The following is a 17,829-nucleotide window of genomic DNA, read 5'->3' on the forward strand; positions in this document are numbered from 1 at the left end:
TCAATTGCAAAAAAGAAAATAGTGTGATTTTTTTTCAATGAATGAAAAAATGGGGGTCATACCAGTTTCTGGGGACTTATTCTACTATTCAATTTTAAAACAATATTCAAAGGCTGTGGTTGTGGCTCAGTGATAGAGCGCTTGCCTAGCATGCGTGAGGCACTGGGTTCGATCCTCAGCACCACATAAAAATAAATAAATAAAAAAGGTATTGTGTCCATCTACAACTTTAAATATTTTAAAAAACAAAAGGACAATATTCAAACCCCTAAGCAATAAGAAGTGTTTTAAGTAATATATTTTGAACTTGCAGTGAAGGAAAGGGTGCCTAATTACATGATGAGCCCTCCCCCCAATCTTTTCAAGACCATTGTTCTGACTTAATTAACATGAACTAAAATAGTCCGAAAACAACAGGGCACATTCCCATTAGGATAAATTACTCAGACCTACTCAAGGCAGCAAAGAATTCCCTGGAGTAAAATCTGTCACTGCTTTTCCTCCTGCATATATCTATTGCTCAAAGGACCCTGCTACTGCTGGGAGCCCCCCTCTGGAAGACACATCTGTTCAATATTGAATTTGCACCACTCTGAGACAGTGGGTTATGGCTACAGGGAGAAGCAAACCCCTAAACCCCTAGGTGGTCAACAAAACCACAACCAGGGCTGGTTCACATCCTTAGTAGCTCAGGTTGCTTGCAGAGCCTTTACCTTGTGTGAATTTTATTTTTTTAAAATTCTTTTTAGTTATAGGTGGACACATATTTGTATGTGGTGCTGGGGATCCAACCCAGTGCCTCATGCATGTAGGCGAGCACTCTACCTCTGAGCCACAGCCCCAACCCTTGTGTGAATATTTTATGATGGTGGAATGTGATGATCATTATTATCCAAAGTACAGGTGTGAAGACACGAATTGGTGTGAATATACTTTGTACACAACCAGAGATATGAAACATTGTGCTGTTTGTGTAATAAAAATTATAATGCATTCCACTGTAATATAGAAGTTAAAAAGTGTTTTGTTGTTTGCCTTGGTGTAGGGAAGAATGTGAGAGTTAATAGGAAATGCCATTTCCTTAGCAGGATTTCATAAACTGGCCATAGTGGTTAAGAGGTCAGTCTTGCAAGGTGTGGTGGTGCACACTTGTAATTCCAGTGGCTTGGGAGGTAGAGACAGGAGGATCCCAAGTTCAAAGCCAGCCTCAGCAACAGTGAGGCCATAAGCAACTCAGTGAGACCCTGTCTTGAAGTAAAATATAAAATAGGGCTGGGGATGTGGCTCGGTGGTTGGTAGTGGAGTGCCCCTGAGTTCAATCAAAAGAGGTTGATCTTTAGAGTCAATCCTACTCCAAAGTGGGAGTGATCTCTCACTACTTCCTTCATCTCAGCTTCAATTGCTACACAGTGACACACTCAGTAAGTGGTACCATCATGTAGAGTTGATGCTCAACAAACAAGTGTATTACTACCCACATGAGGTGAGACCATCTCTCTGCACATTAGAAAAGCTGAGTCCCACCCCCAACATCAGCTTTGGGATACCTTGTGCAAAACCTTTATCTTTGTTTCAGCAGGCCTCTCTTATTTATTTTTGCACTCTCTGTGTTACCCTGAGCCTGGAAAGACAGAAAGACATGGGAAAAAGTAGTCTACTTTCTTTATCAGGAATGAAATCAGAATTAAAGCCAGAGCAACATAAATGTTTATTTTTTAGATTTTCTTCATTAGGCTATGGTTTTTCTTCTGCAACTGGTAATGGCTGTGCCCTCTAATTCTGTTTGGTGCTAAACATACATTTATCATGTGGTGGAGGAGGGGTAGGAACAACAAAAGGTTTAAAATGAATCCAAATAAATATCAAAGACTAATTCACCTCTGAAGAAGTTCTGGCTTGGGTGAACATTAGGAAAATTTGTTCTGTGAAGAAATTCAACAGTTGACAGCCACAGATGGTACAATCAAGAACCCACAGCAAATAGCAGAGAGAAGATCTCCTTTTCTTCCATTACGAAACCTCGGAATCGGTCTGTCATCCTTGAGCTGCGGGGACTTGAATTAGACACTCTGGAAGCTTCTGTTGGATCTTCAGGCTCTCAGGCACTGTCACCCTGCAGCTCCCACTATTTGTAGGTAAGCTGATAAGCATTCTAGTCTCATGAACAATTGTGAAAGACCTTTCGGCAAAAGCCACCGTCAATATTCTGGTAAGTTGAGCAGGTAGGCCAGTTCAATAGGATGACCAGTTGTTCCTATGACACACCTCTAACAAGAACCAGAAGGAGGGCATCCAAGTCCTTGGTTCTCACACTGCTCCACTTGGATGGCTAGAGGTTTCCATGAAACTGCATGTGGCAATAAAGAGCATCTGAATCTGGGAAGGTTCTCCCACAAATGAGGCAGGAGCCACCGTCATCTTCCTTGTGAGAGCGCCGGACATGACTGTCATGAGCAGCATGGGAAGCGAAGGATTTCCCACAGTACTTGCACTTGAAGGGCTTCTCCCCAGAATGCTGCCTAATGTGTGTGCGGAGTATGCTGGAGGCAGTGAACTTCTGCAGAGAACAGAAAGCAGAAGGAAAAAAGCCAATTTCTGTGGGCTGGTCAACTTGTTAAGAAAGGCATAAATAAATCTACCCCCAGGAACCCCCCAACCCCCACCCCTTGTAAACCAGTGCTCCCCCGCTGAGCTACAACCCCCCAGTCCTTCTTAAATTTCATTTTGAGACAAGATCTGCAAAATTGTCCAGGCTGATCCCGAACTTGTGATCCTCATGCCTCACTCAGCCTCCCAAGAAGCTGGGATTACAGGTAGGCACGATAGTACCCAGCTCCTTGTTGCTAATATGGATGTCATTCCATTGCCTCTCCAATGAACAAATATCTTAGATTCAAGGTGGCAGCAGAAGCCTTATCAAAAAGAACTAGACTGCTTTGTCATTCTGGCTAGTTTTGAGTAGCCCTGGCTATGATCACTGGGAACTCCAGTTAAAAATGCAGATTGCAGGCTGGGGTGTAGGTCAGTAGTTGAGTGATTCCTCGTATGCACAAAGGCCTGGATTCAAACCCAAGCACCACAAAAAGATTAAAAAAAAAAAAAAAAAAACCCAAACCAAAACTCAAAAGCAAAATTACCAAAAAAACCCCTCCCCAAACCCAATAAAACATTATCAATTCTACCCTAGAGAGTGTGACACCCAAAAAAACATGACACAAGACCCAGGAGCCAGCATTTAAATAAGACATCCTTCAAGACAAACTGCATTACCAAAGGACAGGTTAGTATGGGCTAATGTCTTTGCATAAGTCAGTGCCTTATTAGTTTTCCTTTTTTAATTTAAACTTTGAGATAACTATAGATTTATAGTCAATAGTAAATAAAAACATAGACCCTTTACCCAGTTTTCCTCAATGGTTATGTCTTACACCAAAACTATATTATAACATCACAATCAGGATGTTGGCATTGACAGAGTCAAAACATTTTCTTCCCCAGGATACCCTCCCCCCACCATAGTGTTCTTTTGTGAGCACACCAAATTCCCTTCCAATTCCACTTTCTTTTTAAACCATGACAACCACTCATCTACTCTCTATTTCTATAACTTTGTCATTTCAAGAATGTTCTATCCATGGAATCGTATCATCGGTAACCTCCTAAGATTTGCTGAGGTTTACTGAGGTTGCTGTATCAACAGTTCCTTCCTCTTTTATTGCTGAGCAGTATTCAGCACAAGTGTGATGTACCCGTCTGTTTCATGACACTGATAGAAGCGTAGTCTACCAGTGCTCTCCAACAGGACTTTGCAATGGCGGGCATGCTCTCTCAGTACCTGTGCTATCCCATGTGGCTGTTGCTAGCCATGTATGGCCACTGAGTTTAAAATGTGCCAAGTGCAACCTAAGAACAGAATTTTCAATTTATTTCGTTTTTATGAATTCAAATAGCCACATATGGCGATGGGTACACATTGGACAGTATAGATGCTTATTATCAAAACAGAAGGAGGTTATTTTGTTATATTTTTTCTAAAGCATGAACAAATTATCTCTATTCCAGCAATCTCTCACTTCTAATCCCTCTCCATTTTTGTCTTCTTTTTCTCCCCCTCCCTGTTTTTCTAACTCTATATTCTGTGTAATATAGATTAGAAGTCACCCACCATGTCTCTCTAGAAAGCTACATCAACAGCATTCCCCCAATTAAGTCTTCATACATTTAAGTAGTAATAATAGTAGATAACATTTCAATAGAGGTTACCATATGTCAAGCATTATTAAGTGAGTTTCACACATTTAACCTAAAAACTCTGTGAAGACTATTTTCTCCCATTTTACCAATGAAGAAACTAAACAACAGAGAAGTTAATGAATTTTCACAAGGTTACAACCAAGTCCAAGTCCATCATGCTATGCTCTTTGAACCTTGGCCAAGACCATGCTCTTAAATTCTTTTTTTTTTTTTTTTTGGTACTGGGGATTGAACTCAGGGGCACTGACCATTGAGCCACATCCCCAGCCCGATTTTGTATTTTATTTAGAGACAGGGTCTCACTGAGTTGTTTGGCACCTCGCTTTTGCTGAGGCTAGCTTTGAACTTGTGATCCTCCTGCCTTGGCCTCCCGAGCCACTGGGATCACAGGCGTGCGCCACTGGGATCACAGGCGTGCACCACTGCATGCAGCCATGCTCTTAAACTCTATGTGTCTGTGATCATCAGATCTCTATAATTATAATTTAGGGTATAGTTTATTACACATGCTCCAAATGCCAGTTTGGTTATAGGAGGTCATGTCTGACCATCTTCAGCCTCTTTAGACCATCTGGAACATATTTGTGGGATGCAAATGGGGGTTGGGCTGGTCAATTGGACTAATATTTACCAAAAACACATTATAAACTAGGCTTCACGCTCCCGTTCTTACCCATGGATTACCATGCAGGATGCGAGATATACCACTCAGAAGGGGGTTCCACTTACCTTTGTACAATACACACACTGGTACGGTCTGTCTCCAGAGTGAACTCGCATGTGCTTGTTCAAGCTGGAGGACTGAGAGAAACATTTCCCACATGTAGAACACTAGGTGAGAAAGAAAAACAGAGTTGAAGCCCTGTCTTCCTCTAACAAGTCTATCCTGACACTTTGTCCACCGGGGGTTGAAAGAACTCTTATGTTTATTGTGTGTGTGTGTGTGTGTCTATAAGCAGTGGATCGATTGTACTCCCCAAGCTGAGGGTTCACTTAAGAGGTAGAAAGACATCTGGGGTAAGCTGAAGAGTCAGGCAGTGTGGGCTTTGGTCTAGATTCTGCCCAGTTCTATTAACACTAATGCTATGACTTTAGGTATTTCATCCAGCACCTTTGGGTGTCAGAAGCTTCACATGAATCAGGTATGATGATGCATGCCTATAATCCTAGCAATGCAGGAGGCTGAGACAGGAGGACTGCAAGTATCAGGCCAGCCTCAGCAATTTAGTGAGATCCTAAGCAACTTCAGTGAGACTGTCTCAAACTAAAAAAAAAAAGAAAGAAAGAAAAAGGGCTGGGGATGCAGCTCTGTGGTAAATTGTCCCTTGGTTAAATCCCCAGTACCAAAAAAAGAAGTAGCTGTGTGACCAAGTCAGTAAACTTTGAATCTTTGCTTCCTGTTCTTCCTCATGGGCAAAATACCTATCTGCCTTCCTCATGAGTGAACCCGCAGGCACTGTGTGATTAATTCAAGTATTTATACAGTACTTATTAGGTGCCTAACACTCTGCTAGAAGTAACAGGCTAAAAATCTGGTAGGGGTGTCGGGGAATATATAAACTGTAATGGCAATGCAGGGAGACAGGTGATCTGAGGCATGTAATACCTACAAAAAAGGCTAGTTTGGGGGGTCAAAAGACATACACACTTCAGTTACACACTGTGAAAAAATTACTAAAGGCACAGCCACCAAAAGGTTGCCAGGGGGTTGGGGATGTACTGTACAAGGTCCTGGGTTCCATCCCCAGCACCACAAAGAAATATGAAAAATGGAAAGACAAAAACAACAAATGTTTGAGTAGATATGCTTACTCTGATTTTAACATTACACAATGTCAACACACACACACACACACACACACACACATCACATAATTCTCCCATACAAATGGACAACTTTTATGTATCAATTTAACAGATCAATGAATAAAACCAAAATTCTCTATCTAGCCAATTTTTAATTTAATATGAAAATAAAATATCCTTAGACATAGAAAAAAATCTCAACATGTAAACGGGGAATGGCAGCACACACCTGTAATCCTAGCTGTTCAGGGGGCTGAGGCAGAGGATTGCAAGTTCAAAACTAGCCTCAGCAACTTAGTGAGGCTCTAAGCAACTCCCTGAGACCCTGTTTCTAAATAAAATATTAAAAAGGGGTGGGGATATGGCTTAATGGTTAAGCATTCCCCTGCGCTACTCCTCAGCCCCAGCTTGGCTAATTTCACCATGTATCCTTTTTTTTTTTTTAACAATTTTTTAAAAATATCTTTATTTTATTTATTTTTACGTGGTGCTGAGGATCAAACTCAGGGCCTCACATGTGCTAGGCGAGCGCTCTACCGCTGAGCCACAACCCCAGTCCCTCACCAGGTATTCTTATAAGCAATTATTTGGTGGGGACTATGGTGCAACCCAAAATCCCAGGGATAACAGGAAGATCTCAAATTCAAGGCCATCTGGTTAACTTAGTGGGGCTGTGTAAGGGCTAGAGATACAGCTCAGTGGTAAAGCACCCCTGGTACAATCCTAATTACCAAAGCCCCCCCCCCCCCGCCAAAAAAAAACCCTGACAAATCACAGGCAAATAGAAATAATATATTTTTAAAATCTAAACTTTATTAATAATGAGGATGCAAACTAAAGCCTTTTCCCATCTATCAAAAAAGGATATTTTTATTGGCAGGAGAGCAGTTGCTGCTTACTACATAAGCCCAGGTGGGTGGACCATAAATGGATACCTTCTCTGGGAAGCAATTTGGCACCCAACCTAAGGTGTATATATCTGTCTACCTCCTTTAGAGAACTCCCTGCCAGGCAGTGCCCTTCCAATCAGCCCCCAGGAGGCCCTCCACTGGTGCCCAGGAGTGTAGGGATGTGAAAGCAGAGTGCAATGACAGGGCCTGCAGCTCATTCACCCTACCCCACCCCACTCACCTTGTGAGGCCGGTGCTTCTCATGAACGTGAAGGATGTGGATTCGCAGGCGGTCCCGCTTCTCAAAAGATCGATTGCAGAAGGAACAGGGAAATTTCCTATCACCCTTGTCCACACAGGGGGTATACTTGAGGTGCTTATCTCTGTAGTATTTGTAGGTAAACACTTTCCCACATCTTTCGCATCTGTAACCTTCTTCAGATTCTGTCAAACACAAGGATAAGTGCCAGTGGGTTTGTTGGCCACTTAGCCCTTCCTACTCCTCCAAAGGATTTTAAAACTGTAAACAGATGTTTTCACCCTTACTCTATGTGTGAATATTCAAGATCTGGAGTCTCCCCACAAAGTCAAAATAATAATGTAATAAATTCTCTTACCAAGCACAGTGGTGCATACTATATCCCACTGGCTCAAGAGGCTGAGGAAGGAGGATCATCAGTTCAAATCCAGCCTCAGCAACTTATCAAGGCCCTGAGCAACTTAGTGAGACCTTGTCTCTAAATAAAAAATAAAAAGGGCTGAGGATGTGGCTCAGTGATCAAGAATCCCTGAGTTCAGGGCTGGGGATGTGGCTCAAGTGGTAGCGCGCTCGCCTGTCATGCGTGCCGCCCGGGTTTGATCCTCAGCACCACATACAAACGAAGATGTTGTGTCCGCCGAGAACTAAGAAAAAATAAATAAATGTTTAAATTCTCTCTCTCTCTCTGTCCCCCTCTCTCTCTCACTCTCTTTAAAAAAAAAAAAAAAAAAAGAATCCCTGAGTTCAATCCCTGGTACCCCCCCCAAAAAGTATAATAAACTCTCATGTGCTTGACACCAATTTGACAATGACTAACTTATAGCTAATTTTAGTTTTGTTTGTGTCATTTCTCTCCATAATGATTAGAGTTCTAATACATCATTTGGTTCATAAATAACTCAAACTGTTATTTTTAGAAGGTAAAGACTTTTAAAAAGTTCAATCATAGTTGTGGTGGTGTATGCCTGTAATTCTAGTGACTCAGGAGGTTGAGGTAGGAGGATCACAAGTTTAAGGCTAGCCTCAGCAATTTAGCGAGGCCCTAACTAACTTATTGAGACTTTGTCTCAAAATAAAAAGGGCTGGGGATGTGGCTCAGTGGTTAAGTGTCTCTGGATTCAATCCCCAGTATCAAAACAACAACAACAACAACAACAACAACAACAACAACAACAAAACAAAAAACCATAATGCCATTGTCATACCTAAAAAAAAAATCAACTTATTCCTTAGAAATACACATATGTTATTTACAGTTCGACTAACTTAGGATTCAAAGTCTACACAGTCTATACAACAGCATGGTTATATGTTTCTTAAATGTCTTCATCTGCAGATCTCTTTCTCTTTGCTTCCCTGAAACATTTTAGTTGAAGAAATCCTCCCTCCAGCCTAATTTAAGACTGGTTCAGTTCTGCTGCTCCTTCTTTCCTGGCCTTGTCACAAGGTAATATATGGAGGCATGTGTAGTGCCTAAGGCATTCTGAACAGCCACTACCCACTGCTGGCTTTCCCAGGCTCTTCCCTCTTTATTTTATAACTCATTTGCCTGAACTTTTCAGGGAGACTCCAGATCTAGAATATTCACACAGAGTAGGGTGAAAACATCTTACCTTCCTGAATACAGAGTGACTGTGATGTCTGATTGAATTCTAACCATGTGATACCAAGTTACCAAGTGGCAGGCAAATCTGAGAAAGGTAAATCTGTTTTTGTTAGTGGAGGAGAGGCAGGATGGGGAGAAGAGAGGTTAGAGCAAAGGAAGTCTGAGGTCCTGAGGTTCTATGTGTTGGGGGCAGGGGACAGAACAGGGGCCACCTACAGAAATACCCCCTGCTGAGGACACTCTGGAATCCGGAGGATAAAGTGGCTTTGACTATGAAATGCACCATGGAGACCTCATTGTCTGCTCCCAAGGAGGGAGAAGAGCCTACAGTGAGACTATGCAAGAATCTGCAGATAGAAATCATTTAACATCGGGACAGCAGGGAAGCTGTCCACCAGGGGCTTTGTTAATTGGCAACTATGTCCCAGGCATGGTCAACAACAGGTGACTAAGGAAATAAACCATTCATTAAGTAAATAACCAGGAAGGCAACAGCCAACCCAGGAAAAACCATCATCCTGCCTGTCACTTTCATGGAGGAGCTTAGTATTCTCAGAATCCCCTTGCTGAAGGGGATATCTCAACTCTGGGCTAGAATTTTTACTGCTCAGAAATACCTGCCTTTCCTGGAGTAAAAGAGAGGTTCTTCAAACTAGGTCTGGTCAGTGATTCTACAAATCAAAACATTTTACAAAGAACACCAAAATTCAAAAAAAAAAAAAAAGGGTCTAATACTGATTTTGCATAAGAATAACTAGTTAGGAAGAAATAAAACAGTGATCCTCACTGAGCTTCAGTTAACTCCATTTCCTGATCAGTTCTTTGGAACTGTACCTTAACCTGATTTTATTGTGTTTCTTTCCTTTTTCTCCTCCTAATGCAATCAACCATTCCATTTAAGCCAAGGGGTTTCCCAACACTGATATTGATACTTTCTGCCCAAACAGTTTATATTGTTTAGTAATGATTAAGAGTTGTCTTCAAGATGGTAGATTTCATGTTAATTGTTCTCACCATAACAAAAAAGTTTTTTTCATGTCCCACACCTCCACCAACACACACACACACACACACACACACACACACACACACAAATAACTTACCCACATAGGGTCCTGACCCTTCCCTCCCCACTCAAGACAAGTCCTCACCAAAAAGCCTTTGAGACAGACAGACACACACACACACTTCTTTTGACGGAGTACCATAGAGGAATCTTTGGGGTTTTTTTGTGCTAGGGATTGAACTCAGGGGGGCACTTTACCACTGAGCTACATCCCAGCTCATTTTCTTTTATTTTCAGACAGGGTTCCACTAAATTGCAAGGCTGGCCTCAAACTTGGGATCCTCCTGCCTCAGCCTCCCCAGTTGAGTCATTGGGATTACAGGTGTGCACCTGTAATCTTTCTTTCTTATGTCAAAATAAATTATAATATTGGGCTAGGGTGGTAGCTCACAGGTAGATCACTTGCCTGGCATGGGAGAGGACCTGGGTTCAAAATCATATTAATGGAAAACATCGACAATGAATTCATCTACAAGTCTTCCCAACAAATTAAGTTGTTTAAAAGTTCCCTTCCAAACAATGTTCAATTACAGGTCATCTAATAATGCTGTAAACATCCAGTTTGGTTCAGAACTGGAACACAAGTCACCCACTGTATGTTATTTTTTTCCTCCACCATAAGTCTTTACTCTATTGCTTGTTTTTTTTTAAATTTTTTAATATTTATTATTTTTTAGTTCTCGGCGGACACAACATCTTTGTTGGTATGTGGTGCTGAGGATCGAACCCGGGCCGCACGCATGCCAGACGAGCGCGCTACCGCTTGAGCCACATCCCCAGCCCCAACCCTATTGCTTGTTATAATTGTGACCTCCACAACTGCATACTGCTATGGTAACAATATATTATGGTTTACCTAATGACAATTCTACTGTTCAGCAATTAGGCTATCTTCATTTCTCATTAATATGGATGATGCTATAGTAAAAATCCTCAAGGACAAAGCTTTTTTTCCTTTTCGACAATTTATTAGTTTTTTTTTTTTTTGGGGGGGTGGTTACCAGGGATTGAACCCAGGGGCACACTATCACTGAGCTACATCCCCAGCCCTTTTTATTTTGAGACAGGATCTTGCTAAGTTGCTTAGGTTCTCTCTAAGTTGCGGAGGCTGGCTTTGAACTTGCCAGCCTTAGCCCCCAAAGCTGCTGTGATTACAGGTGTGTACCACCATTCCCAGCTAATAGTTCAGTTTTAAAAAAATAATTTCTCAAAAGGATGATGATTATATTTTGTAATTAATTAGCATTCTTCTCTTTTCTTCTTTTTCCTCCATGGCACTAGGGATTGAACCCAGGACCTCACACATGGTATGCAAGCGTTCAACCTCTGAGCTACATTACATCCCCAACCTATTTTTAAAATTTATATTTTTTATTTTGACACAGGGTCTTGCTAACTTTCAATCCTTCTGCCTCAGCCTCCTGAGTATCTGGGATTATAGGCCAGTGCCAAGGCATCCAGCAAATCACATGTTCTTTAGTCTGTGATTTAGTACATTTATTATACCATAATGATATTATATTATTATATTATGATACTATATTATTACACATAATAATCTAATTAGTCTTGTGCCACATAGTAGATTAGTAGTTCCCAAACATTTGTATGTGTAAGGAAAAACACAAAATCAATTAAAAATGCAAATTCCAGACCTAGGATGTAGGCCAATAGTAGAGCACTTGGTTCATGTGAGAATCTGGGTTCTTATCCCCAGCCTAGGATGGGGGTGGGAAACGGATTTCAGAGGCTCACTCACAGTGTTGGTGGTCCCCAACTTCTTGCTACTCTAATGTGATTCAAGGACTACCAGCAGCAGCATCCCCATAGAAATACAGAGTTTTGGGATAGGGATACAGGGTAGAGTGCTTACCAGCCATGTGCCAGGCCCTGGGTTCCCAATCCCCAGCACTACAAAACACACACACACATACACAAACACATATGTGTAGTGGGCTCCAACCCTGAATGAGAACTGACAAATTTACAAGATCCCCAGGTGGTTCAAGTTTGAAAACTAAAGCCTAGCTCAATGTTTCTCCAACTTGCCTGCGACACACAATAAATACATTTCATACTTGACAACAACATGGATGTATCCCTTTGAAACAAAAACTTCACAACACAACACTTATTTCTTAAGTGATTCCCATCAATATTTTCTCTTCTAATTTGCTCCTATTCTTTTTTTTTTTTTTTCCTTTAATGCTGGTCTTGATCACTAAATTGATTTCCTACCCCACTAAGGTACTGCAACCCACCATTTAAAAAACACTGCTCTAAGCACTTTTTCTTTATCAGCATTGTTATCAGGGCAGAGATTAAACCCGACTCACCTAAGGCAAAAGTGGCATCCATTTACTTCACGGTTTTTTTTTTTTTTAATTCTCAGGAAGGGGAGAAAGGGTGGGGAAAAAAAAAAGATTCTCTGGGAGTGGAAGTAGCTTGGAAAAGAAGAAACGATTTCTTTCAGCTGAGTGATGACCCCCTTAGAGACACCTGCAATTTAGCCTTATGCATCACACCTGGGATGGAGAAGTTCTGCAAAGAAGGTTTAGGAAAAGAGCCCAGTTCTTCCACCAGAAGGTCCAGATGGGTGCTCACCTTCAGAAGGATTAGATAGCGACTTGCCCTGCTCAGTGACCTGAAGGCTCACAGGAATATCCAGAAATTTCTCATAGCAGTCTCCATACCACACAAGGAGCTCTTGGTTCTGGTAGATCTCCTTGCAGCTCTCATAAAATATCTGCCCTTGACACTGTATGACAACCAGGTTCTGCTCCTTCGGAAATCGGGCACAGTTGACATAGGTCATCCAATTCCCTGTACCTTTTCCATCTATAAAGTGGCTCAAATTACCACCTTCAAAGACCTAAATGAAATAAGACATGAAGTTTGGATTTGTACCTTTTTTCTTTTTTTGCATAATCTATAAAATAAATGTAGTAAAAATTAATAATCAGGCCTAGGGGCATAGCTCAGTGGTAGAACACTTCCTCATGTGTATGAGGCCCTATGTTCAATTTCCAGTGCTACAAAGAATTGTGTTTATTACATGTATATAGTTTTCTAGGCAAACAAAAAAACATCAAAGGCTGGGCATAGCAATATGAGCTTGTAGTCCCAGCTATCTGGGAGGCTAAGGCAGAAGGATCACTGGAGTTCAGGAGTTCAAGGCCAGCCTGAGTATCATAACAAGAACCTATCTCAGTAGATTTAACAATAATCCAAATCTTACACTGAGTCTACCAAATATACTTCTGTAAATCAGGGTTGGGTCTTGTTTTTATGGTTCTAGGGACAATATCCAGGACCTTACACGTGATAGCAAGCAATCTATTACTGAGCTACATTCACATCCCTTTTTATTTTGAGATAAATTCTCACTCAGTTGCCCAGGTTGGCCTCAAACCTGTGATTCTCCTACCTTGGCCTCCTAATAAACTGGGATTACAGGTGTGAACCACCATGCCTAGCTACTTCAGATTTCTGTATCATTAAAAGAAATATATAAATCTGTGTAAGCCTAAGTAAATTTATTAGCTTAAGGACATCTCCATAGGGGACATACTTTTAAAAGATGCATACTTTCATTCTTCCTTCTTTTTCTTTCCCCCCAGTATTTGGGATCCAACCCAACTGAATCCCCAACACTCTTGTGCTAGGCAAGTACTCTACTACTGACTAATCTAACTCCTAATCCTATCACTTTTGTTTTTGTTTTGGGTACTGACGATTGAACCCAAGGCACTTTACCTCTGAGCTACATCCCCAGCCCTTTTTATTTCTTCATTTTTTAAATATTTTTTAGCTGTTAATGGACCTTTATTTTATTTATTTGCATGTGGTGCTGGGAATCAAACCAAGTGCCTCACACATGCTAGGCAAGTACTCTACCACTGAGCCACCACCCCATACCCCCAGCCCTTTTTATTTTTTGAGATACAGTCTCAAAATAAGTTGTCAAGGCTGGTCTTGAACTTTTGATTGTCCTGCCTCAGCCTCCCAGAGTCACTGGGATCCTATGCATATGCCACCACACCCAGTCCTATGGCTTTGTTGATTCCCAAATTTTGTAAGCGTATGTTAATTTCATGAAGAGGGAAGGTAAACATTTAACCCCACCACTTAAAAACAGATTAATTTCTATCTAGTTTTCAACAATATGGATGGAGCCATAATTATTGAATTCTTTTTCCACTGCTAGCACAGCAAGTTCACTTTCTTTTTTTTTTTTTTTTTTTTTTTTTTTTTTTAGTGGAACATGGACACAATACCTTTGTTTTACTAATTTACTTATTTTATGTGGTGCTGAGGATCGAAACCCAGTGCCTCACATGTGCCAGGCAAGCCCAAGCCCCACCCCCAGCCCCATGAAAGTGTTTAACATTTTAAGATACTTAGTAGTTCTTATAAATGGTTTTCTCCTGCATATTAACAAAGTGCAGTGTCACCAGCACGCCCCATATACTGTCACTAGCTTGAAGAGTATCATTTCATAAACCCTCTGCTAATTTTATAGGTAAACAATATCAATGTCTAAAATCCATTTTTATTGCCTTCAGCATAATTTAAGCACCCTACAATATTTAAAGCATTGAGTCTTTCTACAAATATAACAGAACATATTAATTCTTTAAATAAAAATTTACATGTATATTCAATGGCTAATCTTCACAGATTAAAATGATCTGGGACACCAAGCAATTCACGCAGAGATGCCTCTGATGAAGTGAGCAGCTGCTGTCCCTTCTCTATGACTCTTGCAGAGGCAAAGGACAAGGTTTCTCCCTCCAAGTCTCTCTCTCCTCACTTGAAGCAGACACACCAGAAGATATTTACCTCCCACATCCGAGAATTGTCTCCGTGGGTCTTGAGTTCACTGGCATTGACCACTTTACCTTCAAAGGGCCCAAACCTGATTCCTTTGGCAATAAAGCTACTGCAGAACACACCAAAATGTGGAATTTCACCAAACATCATCTGCATGATGCAGAGACCTAGGAGAAACCCAAGGCAGGAAAAAATGAATAAGGAAAGTGATCCATATTAGTTGCGAGAAAGAAATCCAAGCAAGGACTGCTTCCCACCTTCTGGAAGCTGAAGGGAGTCTTTATCCAGAACTTGAGGAATATGATCAGACCCTAGGAAAAAGGGAGGGTTAAAAATTTTTTTCAATTAAAAATATATTGAAAATGCTTTTATAATTTCCCTTCTTACTCCTTAGAGGAAATCATCACTGAGTTTGATGTTTATCTATTCCTTATTATTTTTTCTTGCTTCTTTACCATGAGCTTTTCATACATAATCTCTCATCTGAGACCCAAAGCAATCCTCCATGGAAGTAATTAATTCCATTTTGCAAACTTGAGAGTCAGAGAGAATTCTTTTTTTGTGGTGCTGGGAATTGAACCCAGGACCTTGTGCATGCAAGGCAAGCGCTCTACCAACTTATCTATATCCCCAGCCTTGGAGACAATTCTCTCTCTTTTTTTAATTCTTCTTCTTCTTCTTCTTTTTTTTTTTTTTTTATGCTGATGAACCTTTATTTCACTCATTTATTTATATGCAGTGCTGAGGATCGAACCCAGCCTCACACAAGCTAGGTAAGTGCTCTACCACTGAGCCGCAACCCCAGCCCGGAGATAATTCTTAATTAAGGTCAAGGTAGATCGCTAGACTGGCACCAAGTATGCAGAACTTGAGGCTGCAGTACAGAAACTTGCACGCCCCCAAGGCTTCTGGATGAACCACTTCTTTCCTGGTCCTCAGCTTTTACTAAAACCAACCTTAGGGATTATGCAGTTAAGTAGAGCCTAACACCCCCCACTCCGCTGACTCTCAACCTATTGGCTCCCACCCTGTTCCCATACAGCCCAACTCCTGATGGTGTGAACTCCCTTTACCGGAACTGTCTGCGGGGACTAGTAAGCCGGAAATCGCATAGTGGAAGCGGGCTGGCTGTTCCAGGCTGGGAGTAACCCCATAAAGAACGAAGTGCAGGTCCTCCTTCGTGAAGTGGAAACGAGGAGGAGGAGGTGATTTCCCTTCTGGGTCTAGCTGTTTGGGACCATCCTCAAATCTCTTGCTGGGGGACCGAGATGCTAACTGGGAGGTCTTCTGCCCCGCCGATAACAAGGAGGCCTCCTTAGGAAGCGGCGGAATTGAAGTATCAGGTCCACAATCCTGGCCACTGTCGCTGCGGCCACCAACGGGGACCAAATCTTCGTTGCTGGCACTGGAGTACTCTTGGCTACTCGGAAAGTGTGGCACCTCCCTGGGGAGGTGAGGAATTGGGTACCACAGTGACATCTTGCTGTACCAAGTCAGATCATAGAGTGGCTCCCTCTGTAGAGCCAGATCCGAGGTCAACAAGGGAGATGCCATCGGGAAGGGGAAAGGAGTCAACCCCTGGGACGCAGACACCGCTGCCTCCAGACGCCCTAGCGGCTGGAAATCCTCCTCGGTGCTGGACAAGGCACTCCTGTAGTGCCCATAGGCAGAAAAAGGCGGGTAGTAAGCAGCCAGTTGTTGGGGGGTGCTCTGGAACCTCTCCAGTGGGTAGCACACCTTGTCTTGGAGCTCGGCTTCACCTGGCGCCCACAGAGCCATAGCGGGCAACGCTGTGCGAGTCCGCGGGAAAGCAAACGCGTCCCTGGCGGTGCTCCTGCCCGCCTGGTTTCTTCCACCCAAGTCTACCCCAGATCGAAGTTAACTGGATAAACTTCCCAATTCGATCCCGCCAGACCTATCAAATAAAAACAAATACAAAAATCACCAAACGAAAATTGGCCGGGATCCCGCCCGACTCCAGGTTTTTGGATACTATCGTCTTGGCGTTTCCTCTCCAAACGCACCTGGACCAAGCCCTGTTGGATTCCAACACCCCTCTCTGCATTCGACCCCCCAACCCGTTTCCGGCAAACTTGTTTAAATTTCTGTTCCCTCCTTCTTCCCTGTTCAACAAAACTCTTAAGAGGACCAGTCTGAGCCACCGGACCTTTCCACCAGCAGAGCGGGTACCGGGAGCCTAGCGCAAAACCGCGCTAGGGCTTCAGAACAGGCGGTCACTCCAGGCACGCTCGGGTCCCTAGCAGGGAAAGAAGAGCCAAGGGTCCGGAGTCGAACCGTGTAGACAAGAGTTCCAAGAAAGTCCGAGGAATATGTGCCAGGCTGCAAGCCCCGCGGTATAACCCAAAAGCACTTGGTGTCCGGGCTGCATGCAGGGGAGCTGAGCACCAGCTTCGGCTTCCCGGGGGGTTCGCAGCCAGGCCTCTTGTTTTTACGCCGGCGGAGTCCCTCCACATCTCCCAGTTCCCTCGGAAACTCCAGTCATCCCAACCTAGGGTTTAAGGGGAACCAGGTCGCCTCTCGGGAGCCAGCGAGGTCCAGGCCCAGACCAGAGGGCAAAGAAGCCCGTCCCCGCGCTGCCTCCAGGGTCCCCGCCGGGAAAAGAACTGTGTTTTAATGGAAGGGCAGCAAGTTCACCAAGGCTGAGGAATCTGAAGCCCCTTCGGGGCTGGCGGGTCTTCAGGACAAGATCAATGAGCCCAATAAAGAAACCAACCAGGGTCGTGACTCAGAAATTAAAGAACACCGGGTCAGGAGAAGAGGTCAGCCGACACACGCATCTCCCGGTCTCCTCCCGAGCCTCCTCCCTGCCACATCCGACCCCAAGGATCTGGAACTTGGGGGTCGAAAGACATTAGGAGAAAAAGCCCCCGCGAGAGCAAAAAAGACCATCCAAACCAACTGCGCTAGCGAGCAGCCTGGAACACTGGGTCACCTGCCCAGGGTCACCTACCTCTGGGAATCCAACTGTCCAGGACCCAGGAGCTGGGCGTGCGCTAGGGACTAGTAGACTTCCGGCAAGCCTCTAGGGACGAGCGGGTTTAAAAAGAAGGTTGGGCGGGCGCGGCCGCCGGCACCTAGAGGGCGAGGGAAGGGA

The 17,829-nt window shown here is 43.0% G+C and overlaps 1 protein-coding gene across 1 annotated transcript; it reads right to left on the minus strand.

Annotated features, from left to right (window-relative positions):
- Positions 1-2,329: 2,329 nt before the first annotated feature.
- Positions 2,330-16,493, minus strand: PRDM14 (PR/SET domain 14; the record flags this gene model as incomplete). Its single annotated transcript, XM_081266357.1, has 7 exons — positions 2,330-2,557; positions 4,984-5,085; positions 7,192-7,394; positions 12,486-12,753; positions 14,724-14,881; positions 14,972-15,025; positions 15,788-16,493. 7 exons carry the CDS (start codon positions 16,491-16,493, stop codon positions 2,330-2,332), a joined length of 1,719 nt encoding a protein of 572 aa, XP_081122483.1.
- Positions 16,494-17,829: the final 1,336 nt, after the last annotated feature.

Source organism: Spermophilus citellus (genome assembly GCF_964194105.1).
Source record: "Spermophilus citellus genome assembly, chromosome: 14".
Classification (NCBI taxonomy): Eukaryota; Metazoa; Chordata; class Mammalia; order Rodentia; family Sciuridae; genus Spermophilus; species Spermophilus citellus.